Source organism: Pseudorca crassidens, chromosome 8 (genome assembly GCF_039906515.1).
Source record: "Pseudorca crassidens isolate mPseCra1 chromosome 8, mPseCra1.hap1, whole genome shotgun sequence".
In the NCBI taxonomy this organism is placed as follows: Eukaryota; Metazoa; Chordata; class Mammalia; order Artiodactyla; family Delphinidae; genus Pseudorca; species Pseudorca crassidens.
The window spans coordinates 84,062,409-84,085,747 of record NC_090303.1 but is presented as its reverse complement, the minus strand read 5'-3'; the positions used below and the strand labels follow the sequence as shown (position 1 = coordinate 84,085,747).

At 37.8% G+C, this 23,339-nt stretch overlaps 1 protein-coding gene across 3 annotated transcripts in view; it reads left to right on the top strand.

Annotated features, from left to right (window-relative positions):
- TNPO3 (transportin 3) overlaps positions 1-23,339 on the top strand; it is an 81,222-nt gene that overhangs the window by 19,498 nt on the left and 38,385 nt on the right. For all 3 annotated transcript variants that reach the window (XM_067746952.1, XM_067746953.1, XM_067746954.1), the window contains 5 exons: positions 7,583-7,783; positions 8,754-8,827; positions 10,437-10,593; positions 20,250-20,393; positions 22,875-23,050. In XM_067746952.1, the coding sequence (XP_067603053.1) occupies positions 7,583-7,783; positions 8,754-8,827; positions 10,437-10,593; positions 20,250-20,393; positions 22,875-23,050 (752 nt within the window). The remainder of the gene's footprint in view (positions 1-7,582; positions 7,784-8,753; positions 8,828-10,436; positions 10,594-20,249; positions 20,394-22,874; positions 23,051-23,339) is intronic.

The window sequence follows — 23,339 nt, the reverse complement described above, 5'->3', positions numbered from 1 at the left end:
TGCATCGGCAGGCGGACTCTTAACCAGTGCGCCACCAGGGAAGCCCTCTGGTTTCTTTTGATAGTGGCCATCTTAACAGGTATGAAGTGATATCTGATTGTGCTTTTGATTTACATTTCCCTGATGACTAGTCATGTTAGCATCTTTTTGTGCTTGTTGGCCATGTTTATACTGTCTTTAGAGAAATGTTTTTTTTCAAGCCCTTTGCCCAATTTAAAATTGGGTTATTGGTTTTTATGTTGTTGAGTTGTAGAAATTCTTTGTGTATTCTGGATATTAACTCCTTGTCAGATGTATGGTTTGCAAATATTTTCTCCCATTCCATAGATTGCTTTCTCACTCTGGATTTTGTGTTGCGCAGTTTTTAGAGTTTGGTGTAGTCCTATTTGTTTTATTTTTGCTTTTGTTTCTTGTGGTTTTGGTGTCATATCCATGAAGTCATCATCAAACCCAGTATCATGAAATTTCTTGTCCCCCATGCTTTCTTCTTGGAGTTATAGCTTCAGGTGTTACATTTAGGTCTTTAATCCATTGTGAGCTAATTTTTGTATATGGTGTAAAATGAGAGTCCACTTCTTTCTTTTGTCTATGGATATTCCTTTTCCCAACAGTATTCATTGAAGAGACTCTCCCTTCCCCATCTTATAGTTTTCTCATCCTTGTTGAAGATGATTTGTCTATATTTTCGAGGGTTTATTTATTGGTGTTCTGTTTTTTCCCATTGGTCTATATATCTGTCTTTATGCCAGTACCATACTCTTTTGATTGCTGTGGTTTCATAATAAATTTTGAAATCAAGGAAATATGAGACCTCCAATTTTGTTCTTAGCTGTTTGGGACCCCTTGAGATTCCATATGAATTTTTCGATGAATTTTTCTCTTTCTGCAAAATAAGTCCTTAGGATTTTGATAGGGATTGCATTGACTCTGTAGAGCATTTCGGATAGTATTAACAACTGTAGTAAGTCTTCTAATCCTTGAACCCAGGATGTCTTTTCATTTATTAGTGTCTTCTTTAATTTCTTTCACAAGTATTTTATAGTTTTCAGTGTACAGCTTGCTTTATTCCTGACTATTTTGTTCTTTTTGGAAGCTGTTGTATATGCAGTTTTCTTAATTTCGTTTTCAGATCGTTCATTGTCAGTATATAAAAACAACTGATTTGGGGGTGTTGACTTTGTATTTTGCAACTTTGATGAATTCGTTTATGAGTTCTAACAGGTTTTGGGGAATCTGGAGGGGTATCTACATATAAGATCATGTCGTACCTGAACAGTCATCATTTGACCTTTTCCTGTCCAATCGGGATGCCTTTTATTTGTTTTTCTTACCTAATTGCTCTGGCTAGAACTTCTAGTACTATGCTGAATAGAAGTGGCAAAAGTGGGCATCTTTGTCTTGTTCCTGATCTTACAGAGTTTTGAAAAGTTTTCAGTCTTTGAACATTGAGTATGATGTTCATTGTGGGGTTTTCATATGTAGTCTTTACTACGTTGAGACAGTTTCCTTCTTTACCTAGTTTGTTGAGTGTCTTTATCATGAAAGGGTGATAGCTTTTGTCAAATGCTTTTCTGCATCAGTTGAGATATTTATGTGGTTTTCCCCCCTTTATTCTGTTAATGTGGTGCATTACATTGTTTGATTTTTGTATGTTGAGCCACCCTTGCATTTCAGGAATAAATCCCACTTGGTCATGGTGTATAATTCTTTAATACACTGTTGAATTCAGTTTGATACTATTTTTTTGAAGTTTTTTTTCCATTAGTATTCATAAGGGATATTGGTCTGTAGGTGTTTTTTTGTTTTTTGGGTTTTTTTTTGCGGTACGCGGGCCTCTCACTGTTGTGGCCTCTCTGGTTGCGGAGCATAGGCTCCGGATGTGCAGGCTCAGCGGCCATGGCTCACGGGCCTAGCCGCTCTGTGGCATGTGGGATCTTCCCGGACTGGGGCACGAACCCGTGTCCCCTGCATCGGCAGGCGGACTCTCAACAACTGTGCCACCAGGGAAGCCCCTGTAGGGTTTTTTTTTCCTTGTAGTATCTTTGTCTGCCTTTGGTATCAGGGTAATCCTGGCCTCATAGAATGAATTCGGAAATGTTTACTCCTCCTTTTCAATTTTTGGGTTGAATTTGAGAAGGATTGGTGTTAATTCTTCTTTAAATGTTTGGTAGAATTCACCAGTAAAGCCGTCTGATCCTGGGCGTTTCTTTGTTGGGAAGTTTTTGATTACTGATTCAGTCTGTTCACTAAGTATAGTAATATAGTCTATTCAGATTTTCTGTTTCTTCTGGATTCAGTCTTGGTACATTGTATGTTTCTAGGAATTTGTCCATTTCATCTGGATTATCCAGTTTGTTGGTGTACAGTTCATAGTATTTCCTGTAATCTTTTTTATTTCTGTAAAGTTAGTAGTAATGTCCCCACCTTCGTTTCATTTCTTTTTGCTTGGTTAAAATCTAGATAAAGGTTTGTCAATTTTGTTGATCTTTTTGAAGAATCAAATCATGGTTTTTCTGTGTTCTATTTTATTTATCTTTGCTCTAATGTTTATTATTTGCTTTCCTATGCTAGCTTTGGGCTTAGTTTTTTCTTTTTTTCTAGTTCCTTAAGGTATAAAGTTAGGTTGTTGATTTGAGATAATTTTTCTTTTTTTAATTTAAGTGTTTATGTATAGCTATAAATTTCCCTCTTAACACTGTTTCACTGCATCTTACAAGTTTTGGTATGTTGTATTTCCATTTTCATTTGTCTTAAAATATTTTCTAATTTCCCTTCTTTGACCCATTGGTTGTTTAAGAATTGATATTTAATTTTTACATATTTGTGAAATTTCCAGTTTTCCATCTGTTAATTTCTAGTTGCATTTCATTTTTGATTGGAAAACATACTTTCTGTGATTTCAGTCTTTCTGCATTTATTAAGACTTATTTTGTGGCCTAACATCTAGTGTATCCTGGAGAAGTTTCAGCCTTTTTGAGGTACATTTCCTGTTTCCTGCACTGGGTCCCAGCTGAAAATCTGGACTATTTTCCAGGCCCCCTCTTCCTTGGCAGGCTCTGAATTCTACTTTTCATCTCCCCAGTCTCGTGTGACTGCCCAAATCTCTTCAGCTTTTTAGCCTCTTGTCTTCTGCTTTCAAACAGGCAAATTCCTTGTGGAGAAAGGTGGAGCCACATATTAGGCTGAACTCTCTGGAATCTGTGGCCTCATGTTCTGGATGTCTTGGTAGTTCTGATGTCTTCAAACAAGTTCTTCTTGATATTTAATCAATTTTTTTCTACTTTTTTTTGGCTGGAAGATTGGTGTACAGCCAGCTAGTGTGGTAAAAACAAAGTTGAAACACTTAATGAATGCTATGAATGCTAAGGCTTCAGGTATAAAACTAATTCCTGTATGTTAAAAAGCTTCACTATGCTTTCCAAAAAAAAAAGTGTAATTTAAAGTTTTACAAAAAGGATTTTATGATATCATCTGCATCTTTGTTTTTTAAATGTATATCTTGGAGATACTTCTATATTAGGGCTACAAATCTATATTTATTTTTAAAGACAGTTCCAAAGGACACGTTAAAAAATATTTCAAACATCATCAAAGGTGCTTGAAAAAGAAATCTTCTTTGCATCCCTACACCCAAGTTAATAGTTCTGCAGAAGGAAATATTTGTTTTGTTTTGTTTTGACTTTTGGTTCTGCCCTTCATTTTTGAGATCTTTACTTTTAAGGAGATAGAAATGTTTGTCAGAAAGACAGATAATAAGAATGATATAATTGGTATTTTTTGCTGGTTTCTGCCATTCAAATTAAAGCACAACATGACACTGTACAATCAATGAACTTTTTCACAAAGGTTCTGACCTGGTGGGTTGACAGTTAGATTTCACTAGGGAGAAAGACTTCATACTAGTTTAATTTAATAGGCAATATTGAGTTTTGTTTGTTCTAAATTTTGTTTTTTAAACACAGATACAGAAAAACCACACAAAACAAATGTATAACTTGGTGAATTAAGGTAGGTCTTTGAGTGTCTTTTAATCTGCAGGTTCTTTCTCTCCCTGTTGTGTTGAGGAATCTGGGCCTTTTGACCTGTTGAGTTTCCTACAGTCTTGATTTTGTTGATTACATAGTTAGGATTTCTGCTTTCCCCTTTATTTCCTGCAAATTACCTCCTAGATCCGGAGGCTTAATGAGATGCAGATTTGATCCTCTTGTCCTTTTGGTGATGAATTTGAGGAAATTTTTGAGCAAGGCTCTGTGAATGATTCTGCTCCAAGAGGCATCCATTTGGTGGATGGGTGGTCTGGAGGTTCTAAGATGGCTTCACTTGCATGCCTGACACTCTGGTAGGAATGGCTGGAAGGCTTGACTTAACTGGGCTCCACTTGGTTTCCGTGTAGTGTTAGGTCTCTTTACATTGTCTCTCCAGCAAAGTCTCCATGTTGTCTCTCTACTAGAGTAGTCAGAGTTCTTAATGGTAAGTGTTAAAGAATATGTGGACATATATTAAAACCACCACAGTAACCAATGAATATTTTGGGGAGATAGTTTGTTGTATTTTATCATTTATCCATGAATCTTGCTTGTAGCAGATATTTCTGATGTGTTCTAATGGTGGTGATTTTCTGTTTCCCTCATTCCTTCCACATTTATTAACTAGCATTCTTCTGTTAAAAAAGATGTCTTATATCCTGCAAATAACCTCTCCCCAGTTATTTATTCAGTTGTTATTTACATCAGTATGGACTCATGGATATTGTTTTATTTTTGAATTATAATCCAATACTGTCATAATTTGTTACTCCCAGGTTTTCTAGTTTAGGCCATTGGGAGCTTTTTCAGTTGGCTCCTATGTCCTTTGGACTTTAGGCTAGTTTTTATTTATTTATAATTTTTATTATTGCTTTTGGCTGTGTTGGGTCTTCATTGCTGCACACGGGCTTTCTCTAGTTGCCATGAGCGGGGGCTACTCATGGTTGCGGTGCACAGGCTTCTCATTGCGGTGGCTTCTCTTGTTGCGGAGCATGGTCTCCAGGTGCGTGGGCGTCAGTAGTTGTGGCTCGTGGGCTCTAGAGCGCAGGCTCAGTAGCTGTGGCGCACAGGCTTAGTTGCTCCGCAGCATGTGGGATCTTTCTGGACCAGGGCTCGAACCCATGTCCCCTGCATTGGCAGGCGGATTCTTAACCACTGTGCCACCAGAGAAGCTCCTAGGCTAGTTTTTAAAATGTTTTTCTGGCCTACTTTCTTCGTAAGCGTGCTATTCTTCTCATTATCTGCACCGGCCCCCAGTTGCTATACATATGGCATTTGAGTTTATTTATTTGAGCTTGTTTATTTGAGCTTATTTATTTGAGCTTATTTCTTGTGAAATTAGTTTTTTGAACTTTTGGAAGGAGGCATAGTTAAGGATAGTATTCCCAACTTCATAGAGCTTCCTTTTCTCTTGTTTTCAGATAGTATTTACAGATATGGTAGTTTGATTTCTAAGATTTCCGAGCTTTGTTATTACCTTCTCCTTTTTTTCCTTTGTCTCTGTTGTACTTGTCCTGTATAGAATTGACTTTTCACAGCAGTTTCTCCTCAGTTTGGGGCCCTGCCCTGGCTTTTCAGTTTTTTGTTTTGTTTTGTTTTGTTTTGTTTTGCGGTACGCGGGCCTCTCACTGCTGTGGCCTCTCCCGTTGCGGAGCAATAGACTCCGGATGCGCAGGCCCAGCGGCCACGGCCCACGGGCGCAGCCGCTCCGCGGCATGTGGGATCTTCCAGGCTGGGGCACGAACCCGTGTCCCCTGCATCGGCAGGTGGACCCTCAACCACTGCGCCACCAGGGAAGCCCACTTTTCAGTTTTAAGAGTTTATAGAGGCTAGATTGTTCCATCTCCTTAGACCTTGCATAGGCCTCTTTAACTCATTTGCTTTTGGATTGGGCAAAACCTCTTCTGTTTTCATCTACAGATTCATTCCCTGTGCTTTCTAGTGAATACCTGTTGACTCTTTTGATATTCTCTGCTCTTAGATCCATTAGATACCCTATTGTTTCCCTCTGCTTCTGCCTTTTACTGAAGTTGAAACAGGTCTTACAGATGTCACTGGCTTGTCCCCATCCACTTATATTTTGGGGTTCCTGGAGATAATTAGATAATACCTAGTTTTGTTGTAAATGTCTGTAGTGCTTTGGTTTTGCTCTTTAGTTGCTCTGTTTTTTATGAGGACATTTATGGTGATTCCAAGGCTGCTTATTTGCTATTATATTTTAAAGTATCAATTTGAGGGAGGTATATTTTGATGGCATATTAAATCGTAGATGTGCTTGGGTTACTGGTTAGATAATGAATGGCTAAAAACTGTGGCTTGGAAGATTTTTTGTGACAGTATGCTAGGGGTAAAAACGACAAAAAATTAATAAATACATTTTATCTAGAAGGAAGTTAATGTTTCATGCTTGTTTTTTCACCAACTTATTACTTGATTAAAGCTAAGTTTTATGTCATTTATCATTGTGAGTTTTAGAGTCTTTTCAGTTTACTTTGGGAACTGAGTCTTTGGGAACTGAGTCTTTTCAGTTTACTTTGGGAGCTCATACAGGCCATTTCCTTGACTTGCCATTTATCTTTGGAAAGATCTTGAAGAATCATTGTGTATTACTTGTGAAGTGCTGTATCTTCATAAGAAATTGAGTAGGTAAATCTCTGATCTTTCTTTACAGTTGGCTCTGTTCCTGAATTGGGATTGAAAAAGATTTTCAGTCCATTATTAACAGCCCATTTTAGCCTGCTCCCACTCCCATGAAGAGGCAGTTTGGTATAGAATTGCATTAGAATTTATCGCTTGTTAATTAGTTGCCTACTTTATACTGCATGAGTTTGTTCCAAAAGTTATCTTTCAAAATAAGGCTTTGTTTTATAACTGTTACTAGCTGTTAGAGACCAAATTCTATGCTTTTGCTCTCTTTATTATTTCCATAGATGCTCCTGTGGAAATGATTTTAGTCGCATATACAGTACTGTGCCAAATATAAAAACATTAGAAAATAACTGAAGTATGTGAAATAGTTTTTGTAGTTTTAGTCAGGTCCTAAAGATTGAAATGTAGGCCTATTGAGACCAATATGAAATATATTCTCCTACTTATAGATATATTAAAATATCTTCCAGACTCAATTCTTAGAGTGAACAAAAGCTTACTTATTTTAAGTGGAAAAGAGAAGAAACATCCAACCTATAGATTAGGGTTGGAAGCTATACAGTGACATTTTAGTTTTAGTAGAAACTTTTGGGACATTTTTCTTTATACTCTCCCCCCTACACAATTAATAATTCTAGTCAGCAGGATTAGATCTGTTTATTCAGTTGATAACTGTCATGCCTTCCTACAATTAGAAGATTTTAGGTAATACTTTTGTTGAGCACGGCCTATAAATATATACCGTAGTGTGAAGTTTTGGCTGAATTAGTGGGCAATTTAGCTTGTCAGATTTTTCTTTCATTATACTTTGGTCTAAATAAGTTTGTGTATGTATTGAGGTTGTATGGCATAAACGTTGTTTAGAAAAGTAGTTTTTAAGACTCTTTTTTTGTCTGATCTACTTTCAGGTTCATGCATGGGAGATTTCAGACCAGTTGTTACAGATCCGGCAAGATGTGGAATCATGCTATTTTGCTGCACAGACCATGAAAATGAAGATTCAGACCTCATTTTATGAGCTCCCCACAGACTCTCATGCCTCTTTACGGGACTCATTACTAACCCATATCCAGAACTTGAAAGACTTGTCACCTGTCATTGTAACTCAGGTAAATTCTATGCTTCTCATTAGGAAAATTTGTAAGACCATTTGGATTTATCAAGTTAATTTTGATTGACATTGCTTGCTAGCCCATGTGAAGTGATGTTAACTTTTTTACAGACTCATTGCTATATTCTTATAGGTGAATAGAAAGTGAATATTTAAATCTTTGTATTCATCTTAGAATTCATTTGATACCAAACTAGAGTACCAAAAAGTGGGGGAGGTGACACACACACACACACACACACACACACACACACACACACACACTCCGCTGTTAAAATTGTAGATGGTAAAGTACTGTCCTGGGTCAGAAGTCTACATACCTGTCTTTTAAAAAAAATCCTTTCTAGACTGATTGGCTAGTAAAAGTCTCATGAATGAAGTGGTGAACTAGAGCATCTGGCCTTTCCACCTTAGGTAGGGAAATACATTAGAAAGGAAAACTAGAAGCTTTAGTGAGTACGTACTCACATGTGTTCTCTGCTTGGCGTAGAAGTGTTCTTGCAGGGGAAGTAGGCTTTTGCATAAGCCTTCAAGATAAGACATGAAGAGAAGGGAAATGGCAATCCATTACTTGAGGAGTGAGTCAAAGGGCTGACTTTGTCAGTAGCTTTGGCTTTTTGGCAGAGTATAATTTATATGTCCATGAAGTTCTGTGGTATTGCCAAATAAAAGTAAGTATTGATATATTCTGAGGAAAATCTATAGTCTGTTCTTTCTGACTTTTTTTGTTATTTTTTTGGTTTGGTTTTTCATTTTTAAAGGTTAACTTTTAAATCCCAGCAATTTGTAGTTAACCCAGAAGAATTTACATGATACGTAGCTGTGGGAGTGAGAAGGAGGGTGGTGTCACAGTTTTAGTTGTCATATTGTTTGGAAGAAATTTAGTTTCTTTGCTTTCCAGTTAATATTGATGCTAACTCTATTTCTGTTCATCTGTCTATTCATTTCTTTAATCTCTTTTTACTCAGCTGGCTTTAGCAATAGCAGACCTTGCTCTACAGATGCCTTCCTGGAAGGGATGTGTACAAACATTGGTAGAAAAGTAAGTAACTTGTATTGACTATATGCTAGTGTTTACCATTAACCTAACACAGAGAAATCTGTTAGCAATAGCTAGACATTTGGCCTATTCCCCCCAAACTCTTAACGTAGAATTATTTATTAACCTTTGTTAGATTAAAAGAAAATCATTTAAAATTTAAATACTACAGAAATATGTCATGTGGGACCTAAAAGAATTTCATAGTTTACACACACACACATACATGCGCTTCTTGAATTAACTACAACGACTTAAAAGAACTTCTTAGTTTACACGCACACACACACGCTTCTTGAATTAACTACAACAACGTATTTCATTGCCTTGTGGATCACTCGCACTGTCATATCAGTGGTTTTTATAAAAACATTGTCAGAATGTTTAAGATTATATTAAATTGAAAGTTGTTATGAGTATACATTCTTACCAATTGGGGTTTATTTCATGCCTATAAAAGGGACAGTATTATTTTTAGATACATGGAGCTTGCTGCTTTGAGTAAAGTATTTCCTCATGGTCTTGGCAAGATAATCTTGATATTTGCTTGCATTTTGGCATTTGGTTAGGAAATTATTTTTGAGCAAAGTGGATGTCCTTTTTACCACCAACTATAGTGTGTCATTAAAACCTTTACGTGGATAATTTATTTTTTGTTTTAAGAAACTTTTTATTAATAATATTAATATATACTCTGAAAAAATTTTAGCAGTATGGAAGCTTTCAAATTAAAAAGTACATACCTTCCCCTCTTCCTATTCCTGTATTTTATAAGTAACCACTATTGGTGATTGACTATATAGCCCTCTAGACTTCCCTTTAAGCATTTTATTTTATTTTATTTTATTTTATTTATTTTTTAATTTTTAATTTTTTTATTTTTTTGCGGTACGTGGGCCTCTCACTGTTGTGGCCTCTCCCGTTGTGGAGCACAGGCTCCGGACGTGCAGGCTCAGCGGCCATGGCTCACGGGCCCAGCCGCTCCGTGGCATGTGGGATCTTCCCGGACCGGGGCACAAACCCGTGTCCCCTGCATCGGCAGGCGGACTCTCAACCACTGCGCCACCGGGGAAGCCCCCTTTAAGCCTTTTAAAATAAATAAGTGCGTATATATTAATATGCACACACATGTATTTTTTTCAATTGTATGTAAAAATATGTTCATATCCTTTTTTTTGCTTAATATGTTGTGGACATCTCACGTTATGACATAGGTACTTGTTATAATGGTTGTATATGTTCCATTGTATGATATCTGTAACCTTTTTTATCCTGTCTAATTATGGAGGACCTTTATATTTTTCCAGTATTTTTGCTATTATAAAAAAATACTTGTGCATATACATGTATATGTGAGATTTTTCTGACAGATAAATTTCTGGAAGTGGAATTGCTGGGTCAAAGATTATTATGCAAGTTGAAATTTTGATTTCTAGATATCTTTCCAAGAAAGTGTATCTATTTTTCTCCCCTTTAACAGTAGTGAGAATTCTACTTTTGTTGTTGTGGTTGTTCTGATGGCTGTTGTTATCTTATGTGATTGTGTGGGGCTGTGATTGTGAGTGTGGTGCACATTCTGAATAACTTATATCTCTCCTCTTTTCTTTCCTAGATATAGCAATGATGTAACTTCTCTGCCTTTTCTGCTGGAAATCCTTACAGTGTTACCTGAAGAAGTACATAGTCGTTCCTTACGAATTGGAGCTAACCGGCGCACAGAAATTATAGAAGATTTGGCCTTCTATTCTAGTACAGTGGTATCTCTATTGGTGAGTATGTTTGAAATACTGAGTTGCTGCCTAGGGGCAAAAAGCCTTGGTGGTTATTTAGTAATTCAATTACACTATTGTAAAATAGCTTTCTTAGCAAAATTTGACAATGATAATACGGTGGCATTTATATAATACTTCACAGTTAAAAAGTACTTTCAGAAGCTGTACTTTTTGAGCTTCTAAGTAATGCTTTGAGGGTGGTGTTCTCTGCATTTTATGAATGAGAAACAGGCTTTAGAGTGACACTACTGCTAATTCAGAGTTTGAACTCAGGTCTTCTGATTACATGTCCCTTGCTCTTCTGCTTCTTCATGCCACTGACTGTAGGCTCTTGATCAAGGACTGTGCTAAGGGAAGTGTGTATAAATTTACTTAAGGAAAGGATCCTCTCTAAGGGATAAATTGAGATTTTTTGATAGGGTGGTGGTACAGGACTTTACTTGACCTTTGAGCCATATCACAATTATAGATTAGCTAATACTACACCATCCTTTAAAAAAGAGTTAATTTTTGATTAGGTGGAAATTTTAATGCCCTAGACCAGGGTGGGTAAATTTATGGTCCATGGGCTGGTCACCTATTTTTGTAAATAAAGTTTTATTAGAACACAGTCATGCCCATTCAGTTACATGTTGTCTGTGTCCATAATTTTGGGCTAAAACGGCAGAATTGAGTACTTTTCACAGAGGCCATATGGTCTGCAAAGCCTAAAATATTTACTGTCTGGTCCTTTATAGAAAAATTTTGCTGATTTCTGAACTACTAGATGGTATTAAATTGATTATCTAGCTCACATCTCATTTTTAGGTCTTTATTGTCCAGCTCAATTTTCTCAACAGTGTGGTTATTATAGATTATTTTATAATAGATTATTTTTCAGGAATGTGTTTCAGTACTTCAGCATCATAGAACTTTTTATTTGAAAAAACAAAATTTTGTTTAAAATTGTGTTCAGTTTGGTGTTAGAAATTCACTGGAAACTTTTTTAAGTTAAATGTATTTTTCAATCAACCATTCATTTTAAAGAAATAGTGTAATAGAAAATGTAGATAAACAAATTACATTCAAACCACGTGGGATCACACTATTTATTAATCCTTTAGCACATATCCTCTGTGAACATATATACAGATTTTGAAAATCCAAATGAAAATATGCTCTACCTACCTACCCTTCTGCAGCCTGCTTTTCCAGTCATCCAGCTTCATCTTTCTATTTCAGTAAGTTTTTATATCATCTAATAAATACCTAAACCATATTCACATTTCCTGAGTTGGTCCTAAAATAGCGTTTACAGCATTTTTCCAAATCAGTATCCAGTGTAGAACCATACCTTGTATCAAATTATTATGACTTAATCACAGCCCCTCTTCTCCTTCTTTTTCAAAATGACACTGATTTGTTGAAGAGATTGGACTAGTTTTATAAAGCATCTTCTTACCTCCTGGATTTTCTGTTGCCTTGTCTTCGTTTCATTTAGTTTGTTTTTCTATTCTCTGTAATTCCTCTAATTGGAAGTTATATCTAAAGCAGCCCTACTCAGTAGGAATTCCTCAAGAGAATTAAGCCTTAAATGCCCTAAGGCACCCATTGTTTGTAATGAATTTTCTCCTGTATACCATCCATAGGATGACTGAGAAAATAGACACTCAGATCATTTTCTACAGGACTTAATTCTTTCCCAGAACCCTGGTAAGAAAGACGGAAAGGCTTGATGGATTAATTTTAAAAGGTTAAACATTTTTGGCCACAAAACGTGTTAGATACTTCATGCTGCAGTTTATCACAAGTTATACTTTTTGGTTGACCTTCTGTTAGTGATGCTAGGATTGACTGGATTAGGATGATGGTAGTCTGATTCTTCCATTTATAAAGTTTGTTTCCCCCCTTGTAATATAATGCAGTTTGTACAAATGTTAAATTCTAGTTTATAATCCTTGCCTTAATAATTTCATTGTGGTTTGCAAAATAATGTTTTGCTAACTCTGTCTTTCCTTCTACATATACATTAGCATTCTTCTGAGTACCCACTAGAAAGGCAGGATGAATCTTAACTTTTAAATTTCCTGTTTTCAATATAAGGGTTTTGTTTTAAAGATGCCTTAAATGTTACTTTTTTCCCTGGCTTTCTCTTTATGCTGTATTATGGACCCATGGATTTTCATTGATTCAGGGTGTCCACTTAAGTTATTCTTCTGATGCTTTAAATGTTGTAACTTTGGCTATTGGAGCACTTCTTTACTTCCTAACAGAAAAAGATGACTAGTATTCATCTAGTTACTTTCATGCCCCAGATCTAGAATCCTTAGTTCCTTTTAGTATCAGTTTGGGTCCAGTCAGGAGAGAGAAACCACTTAGTAATTTGTTGGGGCTTTTTTTTTTTTTTTTTTTTTTTTTTTTTTGCGGTACGCGGGCCTCTCACTGTTGTGGCCTCTCCCATTATGGAGCACAGGCTCCGGACGCGCAGGCTCAGCAGCCATGGCTCACAGGCCCAGCCGCTTCGCGGCATGTGGGATCTTCCCAGACCGGGGCACGAACCCGTGTCCCCTGCATCGGCAGGCGGACTCTCAACCACTGCACCACGAGGGACGCCCTGTTGGGGCTTTTTAATATAAAGAATGTTTAACTATAACAGGCATCTATAGTAATGAGGGCTTGTCTAGTAAGAGGTAAAGAGAACTCTAAAGAAGATAGAAATAAAACAGATACAAGGTGCAGTCATTAACGCCAAGGCTGAGATAGAGTTTCCAAGGAAGGAAGAGTTCACCCCACTCCCAGGACTGAGATTCAGACCCTGTTGGTGATGGTATAGCTATGGTAAAGAAGTCATTGTGGTGCTGCATGCCGCTGAAAATCTGTCCTCTCAAGCTTGCTGGAAATCTGCTTTCCAGGAAGCCCAAGAAAGTTGTTATGGAAGGTGTCTCACCAGAGGCATTCTGCCACAAAATCACCTGGGCGTGGGAGTGCCAGGGGAAGCTGCTGGCTACTGTGTGCTGTAGGCACTGGAGAATTTAAGTGCACTGAATCTGGTGTTGGAGAAGAAGTTGCACATTTCTTAGGAGCCAGAAGCACTTTGCTATAAAACTGTTGGGGGTGAGGGAGGGCGCTGCTGGAGAAACTGCTGGTCAGTGCACTGCAAGAGCTGGCACCAGAGGAGCTAGGAGTCTGGGGCTGAAGAAGCTGCACATTCTTTTTTTTTTTTTTTAATTTATTTATTATTAATTTATTTGCTTTTGGCTGCGTTGGGTCTTCATTGCTGCACGCAGGCTTTCTTTAGTTGCAGCGAATGAGGGCTATTCTTCGTTGTGGTGTGTGGGCCTCTCATTGCAGTGGCTTCTCTTGTTGTGGGGCACGGGCTCTAGGAGCACGGGCTTCAGTAGTTGTGGCACGCGGGCTCAGTAGTTGTGGTACACAGGCTTAGTTGCTCCACGGCACGTGGGATCTTCCCAGACCAGAGCTCAAACCCGTGTCCCCCTGCACTGGGAGGCGGATTCTTAACCACTGCGCCACCAGGGAAGCCCTCCATATGTACTCTTTTACATACATTTAAACTCCAGTACAGTGGTGTAACAAGCAAATAGGAAATATGCAGAGCTACTACGGCCCTTACATATATATTGATTAACAAGGCTATAATTGGTATCGATGGCTTTCTTCTTCCACAACTCATTTTATTTTTTCTCTGCTGCTATAGGCTGAATATTTGTGTGTCCAACCCCCCGCCCCAGGAAATTCATATGTTGAAAACAAGTCCCCAAGGTGATGGTATTGGAGATGTGACCTTTGGGAGGTGATTAGGTCATGACAGTGGAGCTGTCATGAATGGGATTAGTGCCCATATAAAAGAGGCCCCAGAGAACTCCCTTCTTCTTTATGCCATGTGAAGACACAGTAAAAAGACAGTTGTTTGTGAACCAAGAAGCAGGTCCTCACCAGACACTGGTACCTTGATCTTGGTCTTCCAGTCTTCAGAACTGTGAGAAAGATTTCTATTGTTTATAGGCCACCTATTCTGTGTTATTCTGTTAATAGCAGCCTGAATGGACTAAGACACCTGCCCTAGCCAGAAGCTCAGCTGCTTGAGGTTCTTTACTCTGTGAAGTGACCCAAGCCTTCATTCCCCAAGAGTCTGAGCATCATCCTGCCTTTGTGGATTGTTGCTTCTGTAGTTTTCCATTAACTTTTTGGGCATGGAAGTACTAAGAGGCTCCCTAGAAAATCCTCTGGGTTACAGACCTAGAGCTCCTTGCTTTGATTATATAGAAGCAACACAATTTTTCCTTGGTAATTGGGATCTGTCACTCCAGCCTGTAAAGTTCCTGTTGGTTCAGTGGCATAAGAAGCCCAAATTGTCCAGGTGGTAGTCTTATGTTCCAATTCACTGGAATTATTTTTGTGTTTCTTGATAGAAGTATTCCTTCTTTGGGACCAAGATCTACAAACCAGTAGAGCTCAAAGTTGCTGTACTTCCTTTACTCTGATATGAGTTTCTTGATTAGCTATGATACCATGATGGTTGCATGTGGTATTCTGTGAGTCCATGAATGATAGTGCTGACAGAAACATTACAAGCAGAGAAGACAACTCTATATCCAGAATATGGGTCTAATCCTCTAGACAAATCTCTGCTTCCTCCATGATGGGAGTCCAGTATAATCAATGAACGTGGTCCCCATGGGGAATGGTGCCACTGGGGACTCAGTGTTGGTCTCTGCTGTTGATAGATTTGACACTCATCAGTAGTGTTTACCAGTTAAACCTTGGTAGGTGGAAATCCATGTTAACTCCATGTTTAGCCTCTATCCCTGCTACTATGGCTCCTTTGTTTATGCGCCCATCGACCAAGCACTGGGTGGCTAGGGAAGAAGGCTGACATAGTTTGTCATTTGGTCCATCTATCATTGGGAGATTCCTTTATAGTGGATGCCCTTTGGTGGGTATTCACATAGGACAGATATATTGTCACAGGCTGTGCCCATTTAAATATCATTCATAACGCATATATGTGGAACCTAGAAGAATGGTACAGATGAACCGGTTTGCAGGGCAGAAATAGAGACACAGATGTAGAGAACAAACGTATGGACACCAAGCAGGGAAAGTGGCGGGTGGTGGTGGTGGTGGTGGTGGTGGGATGAATTGGGAGATTGGGATTGACATGTATACAATAGTATGTATAAAATGGATAACTAATAAAAACCTGTATAAAAAAATAAATTCAAAAAATATATCATTCATATACGTCTTCCTCAGACTTCCTTGTCCCCGATCTTCCAATCCTGTTTCTACCAAATCCCTGATCGTCCATCCAAATGATTAACAAATGTCCATGAATAAGTGGAGATCCATATTTCTGGTCATCTCTCACTCCAGACGTGGTGGACAGCCATGTGTATTGCTTGAAGATATGCTCACTAGGAGGGTTTTCCTTCAGCACTGGCCTTCACTAAAGCCCCTGAGTGGGCCTGTAATGCTGCAGGTGTCTACCTTCAGGTGGTACAGCATATTATGCAGAGCCATCTGTAATCCAGGCTTGAATTTTTTCTTCTTCAGTTATCTGGTTTGTAAGGAACACCCCAGGAGGCCACAGGCATGGATTGAAGGGGATGAATCAATGCAAGAAGAGATGGTGTCAAAGCAATCTGAGCCACCTACTCATGCAACGTTTTTGTAGCTTCCAAACCTTCCCGTACTCAGTCTCCTTATATCATTTCCATTTGATGACAGATTGCTGCTATGCATGCCCAACCTTATGGCTAGGTACTTCAGACAATCCTTAGTTCATGATGGGAATCTCAGGTGTTGATGAGATTGGTGTCCTATGGATAGGCCTACCAAGGCCCAGTAGCAAATCAGAAGCTGCTTCTCAAAAGGAAAATAGTTACCTGCAGAAGAGAGCATAGATTTGTTCCAAAATCCTAGGTATTTGCACTACGATATAACTATTGGTACTTCCCAGAGGCTCCATATACTCATTAAATCCAGAATCTCAAGGAAATACACTTGTATCAATGAGTTTGGCTCAATCTAATGTTATATTTCAGCCTTCCTTGGTCTAACACCTTTAGAATACACTCCTGCATGTTTCCCAGCTTTCTTCAGACACATACAAGCAAAGTTTTACAGTTCTCCTGGTGTATAAGTTATTTCCTCCTGCATGTACCTGTTCCCCTAGAACCTTGTGAGATTTGACCCTAGTTATGATTGGTACAAGGGTTGGTTGTGGTAGGTATTGAAGAGATTGGGCATCCTCTTTCAAACCATCTGTCTCAGATGGGGTTATTACAGGGCTTTCAAGCTGAGGAAGGCTAGTCTCAGACACTGGAAGGCAGGCCACTTTTATTGGTAAGGTAGACTCAGAGTGACTTGGGGTTTCAGGATTATCAGTTTCATTAGGGTCCAACCAGATGTCTCCATTCCATGCATCAGGAGTCCATTCTTTACCAGTCAGTTTCAGAACTTTCACATGAGAAACTTGGTGAGACTTATAAATTCGACTGCTGTTTGTAATTCAGCAAGCCACACAATTAAATTTTGTATATGAGTTCCAGCAGTATCAGCCCTGCAGCTACAAAAAATAAGAGCTTTATCTGGAGCTGCTGTGGAAGCTGTCTAGTTCTCAGACTGTGACTTGAGTTGGGTTAACCGACCCGAGCTTGTCATTTTTTGTAAGCACTCAAATGAACTAAAAAAAATTCAGTGGCCACTGTAGTCCTTACAGTCATCATTACTGCCACGATGGGCAAGGGCGGTTAGACACTTGGACTTGACTTAGCACTTTATCACAACTGGCAACAGGTGTTAGCTTGATTTATCATCATGAAATCTGAAAAATATATCCTTGTGGTACTTAATAAGGTCTATAATTCTGTCATGTAGCTTGTCATGTTATAGAACCTAGAGCATGAAATTAGTCCAGTTACCAAGAAAAATAGGTATTTGGCTGTAATAGATACCAAAAGCTTCTTAGAACGTTTTCATTCAGTTCCCCCACATTCTCTTTAATGGTTTTATTCTATCTTATTTTCTTGTTAGTATTATACTTTTGAGGTCTATTCGAATGGACTTATTCCTAAACATTGTATTGAACTTTATAATTTTTAAAAATATTATTCTTCTTGCTCTTAATCTGAGCCTGGCCTCTAATATTTTTCTCCATTTATTCTCCATATCGTTAATTCAAGATCTATTATTTTTTACCTCTGCTCTATTTTTACTGGTGAGCTCTTCTGGTATTATATCTTTTAGCTTTTGAGGTCTTAACTTTAGTAAGAGACAAGAGTCTTTAATAATACAGTTCTCAAAGAGAAACTGAAGGCATCTCTTAGTTCTGAAGCTTTGTGGTGAGTGTTTGATTTAATTAATAGAATTTCTTCTCTTCAGAGCAGCTAGTTTTAGATGTAGGGTTTTTCCAAAATTCTGTCTTAAATTTGAGTCAGTAGTTAGAATGTATAATCAAGTCCTTCCGTTTGTAAACATCACACCTTATTAAAATTGAAATGTCATTCAGGAAGCATAAAGGCCAAGGGATTGTGTCATGAGTTTATAGCAAGAGCTTCAAAGATTTAGGTGTGTGTGTTTGTTGGTGTGGATGTGGGTATGTGGTTGCCATTCACTTACTTGAATCTTTTCTTCATTCATTTCAGTTCAGTGTAATTCACACTAATTAATAAGTATGTAATTATTATTGCCTGATACTGCAAACATAGGGGGAACATGGCTACTTGGAAGTATAATTGTCAGCATTTAGATCATTATGGGATTACATACCACTACCACCCCCCCCATGCATTCTAAATGCCATGGCAGTTATGATATTTCTAATCCATTGCCTGCAAAAGTTATTTTTAAACATTCTTTTTTTAAAAAAAATTTATTTATTTATGGCTGTGTTGGGTCTTCATTGCTGTGCACAGGCTTTCTCTAGTTGCAGCGAGCGGGGGCTACTCTTCGTTGAGGTGCGTAGGTTTCTCATTGCGGTGGCTTCCCTTGTTGCAGAGCATGGGCTCTAGGTGCACGGGCTTCAGTAGTTGTGGCACACGGGCTCAGCAGTTGTGGCTCGCAGGCTCAGTAGTTGTGGCGGATGGGCTTAGTTGCTCTGCAACATGTGGGATCTTCCTGGACCAGGGATCAAACCCGTGTCCCCTGCATTGGCAGGCAGATTCTCAACCACTGCACCACCAGGGAAGTCCCTATTTTTAAACATTCTTTATCCAGAAAAAGTTGCATTACACCTTACTTTGGAAAAAGTATACATCACAAAAACAGTTTACAAAGAGAAACAATGGTGAGTTTTAGTCTGACTTTTCATTTTATCTTTTATAAACTATCATATTTATAGTAATATCACTTTCTGTGGATGGTATATTTGCTAGAGTATTCCAGTGCTGAAGCTTGAAATACCAGCTTTTCATGAAGCAATATAAATAGTACAACTAGCTTATTTCTACTCTATAAAATCGAGTGTATAGATGTGTTATTTATTTTATTAATTTTTATTGAGGTATAATTGATTTACAATATTAGTTTCAAGTGTACAACATAGTGATTCAGAATTTTTATAGATTATACTCCATTTAAAGTTATTGTAAAATATTGACCATATTCCCTGTGCTGTATGCTATATGCTTATTGCATATTTATTTTATACATAGTAGTTTGTACCTCTTAATCCCCTACCCCTATCTTCCCCCTTCTCCTCTTCCCCTCTCCCCACTGGTAACCACTACTTTGTTCTCTGTATCTATGAGTCTGTTTGTTTTGTTATATTCATTTGTTTGTTTCATTTTTTAGATTCCACGTATAAGTGATAACATACAATATTTTTCTTTCCTATTTCACTAAGCATAATACCCTCTCCAGGTCCATCCATGGTTGTTTGACATGATAAATTTCATTCTTTTTCATGGCTGAGATGATGAGTATTACTTTAAAGACAATTCTGTTGATAAGATTACATTAATGCAGAAGTTGGATCTAAGAAATATACTGATAATTGTTTCTGAAACATATCTATCTTTGAACCAGTCTATAACCTCTCTGTACCTCAGCTTCCCAGTTGAGAGAGTGGAGATAACAATAGTACATACCTATACAGTTTTAGTGGGGATTAAGTGAATGAAGAGTGATGAGACAGGGCTTCCCTGGTGGCGCAGTGGTTAAGGATCCGCCTGCCAGTGCAGGGGGCACGGATTTGAGCCCTGGTCTGGGAAGATCCCATATGCCACGGAGCAACTAAGCCCATGTGCCACAACTGCTGAGCCTGTGCTCTAGAGCCGTGAGCCACAACTGCTGAGCCTGCGTGCCACAACTAGTGAAGCCCACGCACCTAGAGCCTGTGCTCTGCAACAAGAGAAGCCACTGCAATGAGAAGGCTGTGCACCACAACAAAGAGTAGATCCCGCTTGCCACAACTAGAGAAAGCCAGCACACAGCAACGAAGACCCAACGCAGCCAAAAATAAATAAATAAAATTAGTTTATTTAAAAAAAAAAAAAGAGTGATGAGACAGTGTCTGGCAATTAAAAAGCACTTTTTACTGTTAGCTGTTATTGTTATCCTTCTCATCATTACACCTATAAGGTGATTGTAATAATATTTAAATATAAAGATTGACATTATTTGTTGTAACTTTTTTTTTTTCTTCTTTTCAGATGACTTGTGTAGAAAAAGCAGGAACAGATGAGAAAATGCTTATGAAGGTCTTTCGCTGTTTGGGAAGTTGGTTTAACTTAGGAGTTTTGGACAGTAACTTCATGGCTAACAATAAGTTACTAGCACTCCTTTTTGAGGTTTTGGTAAGTAATGGCTTTGTTTATGACATGGTTTTTGTTTGTTTCTGGCACATAGTCACTTAGGGTAACTGCCCTTCTGGGATATAAGAGTGTTTTCAGAGTTTTGTGGAGTGAGTGGAAAGTGTATGGTAAGAAAGCAACACTGTCCCTTCCTTGTTGCCAAGTACCAAATTAAGATATTAGTTTTAGTGCTCAGAATAAAATGTAGTTAGGTTTAAGAGGAAAGCAGTCTTATATGTAGTTTATGTATAGAACAATGATTTACATATTAAAATTCAAGTAACAAAAAAACCATTGGTCTCTTTTTCTTATTTTAAAAGTATTAAGTTGTGTGTTTCTAATAATGGCCATTGGGTGTTTGAGACAATTACAAATCAGAATATTATCTTTGTAATTGAGGTAGTTTACTTAAACATCAGGGTATGTATAGGATGAATTTTGGGTTTTTGAGATCTGAAGTAATGTATTTCTATATACTTGTGCATTTGTTCCTTAAACTTTAAAAGTAACATTGCCTAGTAATACATTCCTCTGTCTTGGTAGACAAAGAGTAAATGAGTGCTTAGAATAAGACTAGTTTTTAGAACAAGAAACAGCAATACCTCAAGCACAAATGTTAAACAGGTCTTTGGAGGTGGGTGTGACTTTGTCTCTTTCTCCCTGATGGTTTTCCTTCCATGAACACATATTAGTATGGAAACTCTGTGTTTCCATACTGGTTGTGTGCTGGTGCACTATAATTTAGAAGATTTAGCATGATACTAGATTGATATCACTGTGAATTAAAGAAAAGGAAAACGCATTCTTCAAGGAGACATTTTTGGTATTGTAATGTTGTTCGTGTATTTCTGCTGTCATTCTTGGATCAGAAGCTAAAATTCAGGAAACTTAGGGTGCTAATAATTGTTTTGCTTATCAGTGTCTTTGTCTCCATGTCTATTGATGCCATACCTCAATAATGGTAATTTTGATTCTCATCTCACCAAGTTGTGTGAAGAGTAGTCAGTATTAAAAAATTCAGCTCCCACTTTTGTTTAAAAAGTGTGTAAATAAGTTTACGTATGAATGGAGGACAGTGTAGAACACACTTCAAACTTAAAACAGTGGTGACTCTTGGGAACTGAGATTGGGGTAAGGAACAAGCTAAGTAGTGTGCTAGGGTTATATTGTCTTCTCTACTGATCCAGTGTTAGGTCCTCTGTTACTTAAGAGTGTTTCTAGAGTCAGGGTCAAATGTATTCTCGTTCTTACATTTTTTTCAGTGGTTCGAAGTCATGCCACATAAAACTAAATATTTTAGTTTGCTTTATGCTTGGACCACGACCTTATTATATAACTTTTCCCCTATAGTTCTTTTTTAAAAAATATTTTTAAAATAATACTTGGTATATACAAAAGAATAAATTTGAACATTTAACTTTTGAAACATAGTTAATACAGTGAATATTTTTTAATTCACTGCCACTCAATCTAAGAATAACCTAATGAATAATTTGTGTCTTTGTGCTTTCCCAGCCCTGCTTTTATAGCTCCCCCTGCCCCCCCCCCGGCTCCCCTCCCACCCCCGCAGAGCTTCTAAATGTACTTGTTTTTTTTATTATTCACAGAAGACCAATATGCCTTCGCTAAATTTATCCAACCTCTCAACTGTACTGTCCTGAATAGAAACCCTGGAGGCCTCCCTCCTTGAACCTTCTAATATTCTCTAATTTGTATCAGTTGCTCTTTTGATCTGCTCCCCAGCTGTCATCCTGGGACTTCTCTTTACTCTGCTTCTGGATTGGTTTAACCATTTTTTTTGACCTACCTCAAATACCTTCCTCAGAAGGATATGTGAGAAATAAATATTGAGTTTTTGCATGCATTCCTGAGAAATGTTTTTATTTCATTCTTAATCAATGATTTAGCTAGGTATAGAGTTCTAGGTTCACTATTCTTTTTCTTCAAAATTTCTAAGACCTTGCTTTCTCATATACTGGCAGGCATCATTGCTAATGAGAAGGTGGATAAACTGATTTTTGCTCCTTTCTAAGTTACCTTCTCCTCTCCTCCCCAGAAGCTTTAAAAATCTCTGTTTAACCTTAGTATTCTGAAATAGCACAATGATGTGTTGATACTTGTTGGACCCTTTCATTTTAGATAGTACCTGAATATCAGAAAAAAAGATGGAGAAAATTTCCATAGACTAAAATAGGGCAGGGAACACATGGAATTCCATTTGGAGGGACTGGTATGGAAGAAAATATGAATTTTAGAAGTCATATGACCATGATTGAGGTACAAAAAGGCTGATTTGCTTGGCATATAAGGAAATAATAGTCAGAAATAGGAAGATTGATGGATGTTGTCTCATTGAAGGCCATGACTATTAGGCTGTATGTATTTAAAGTACATGTTCAGAAACAGGCTATAATTGGTTTCCTGTTACTTGGATTACAGCTTAATGATCAAACTTCTTACTTCCCTACTCCTGCTACCTCCTAGCAACAGGATAAGACCTCATCCAACCTACATGAAGCTGCTTCAGACTGCGTATGCTCAGCTCTGTACGCCATTGAGAATGTGGAAACCAACTTGCCATTAGCCATGCAACTTTTTCAAGGAGTCCTGACATTGGAGACTGCCTATCATATGGCTGTGGCACGTGAAGATTTAGACAAGTGAGTAATTATTAAAGGCAGTAGACCTGGATTCATATACAGTCTGGTGTTCTTTTAAGTCACCTTTTATTATTTATCTATCCTTTGTGATTCTTCGTGACTCTGTGTAAATGTATACATTGCATCCTCAAGATGCTCTGCTATTCTCATCTGAACCAAGAGTGGCAAATCAAATGCAGAGGGAGAGGTTGTGATCATGGAGAGTAGTAAGTTTTTGCACTTTAAAGGGTAAGGCTCTAAGAATTAGGGATGAGAAGTATCAAGTGTGATTTGATGGGAATTTTATTCA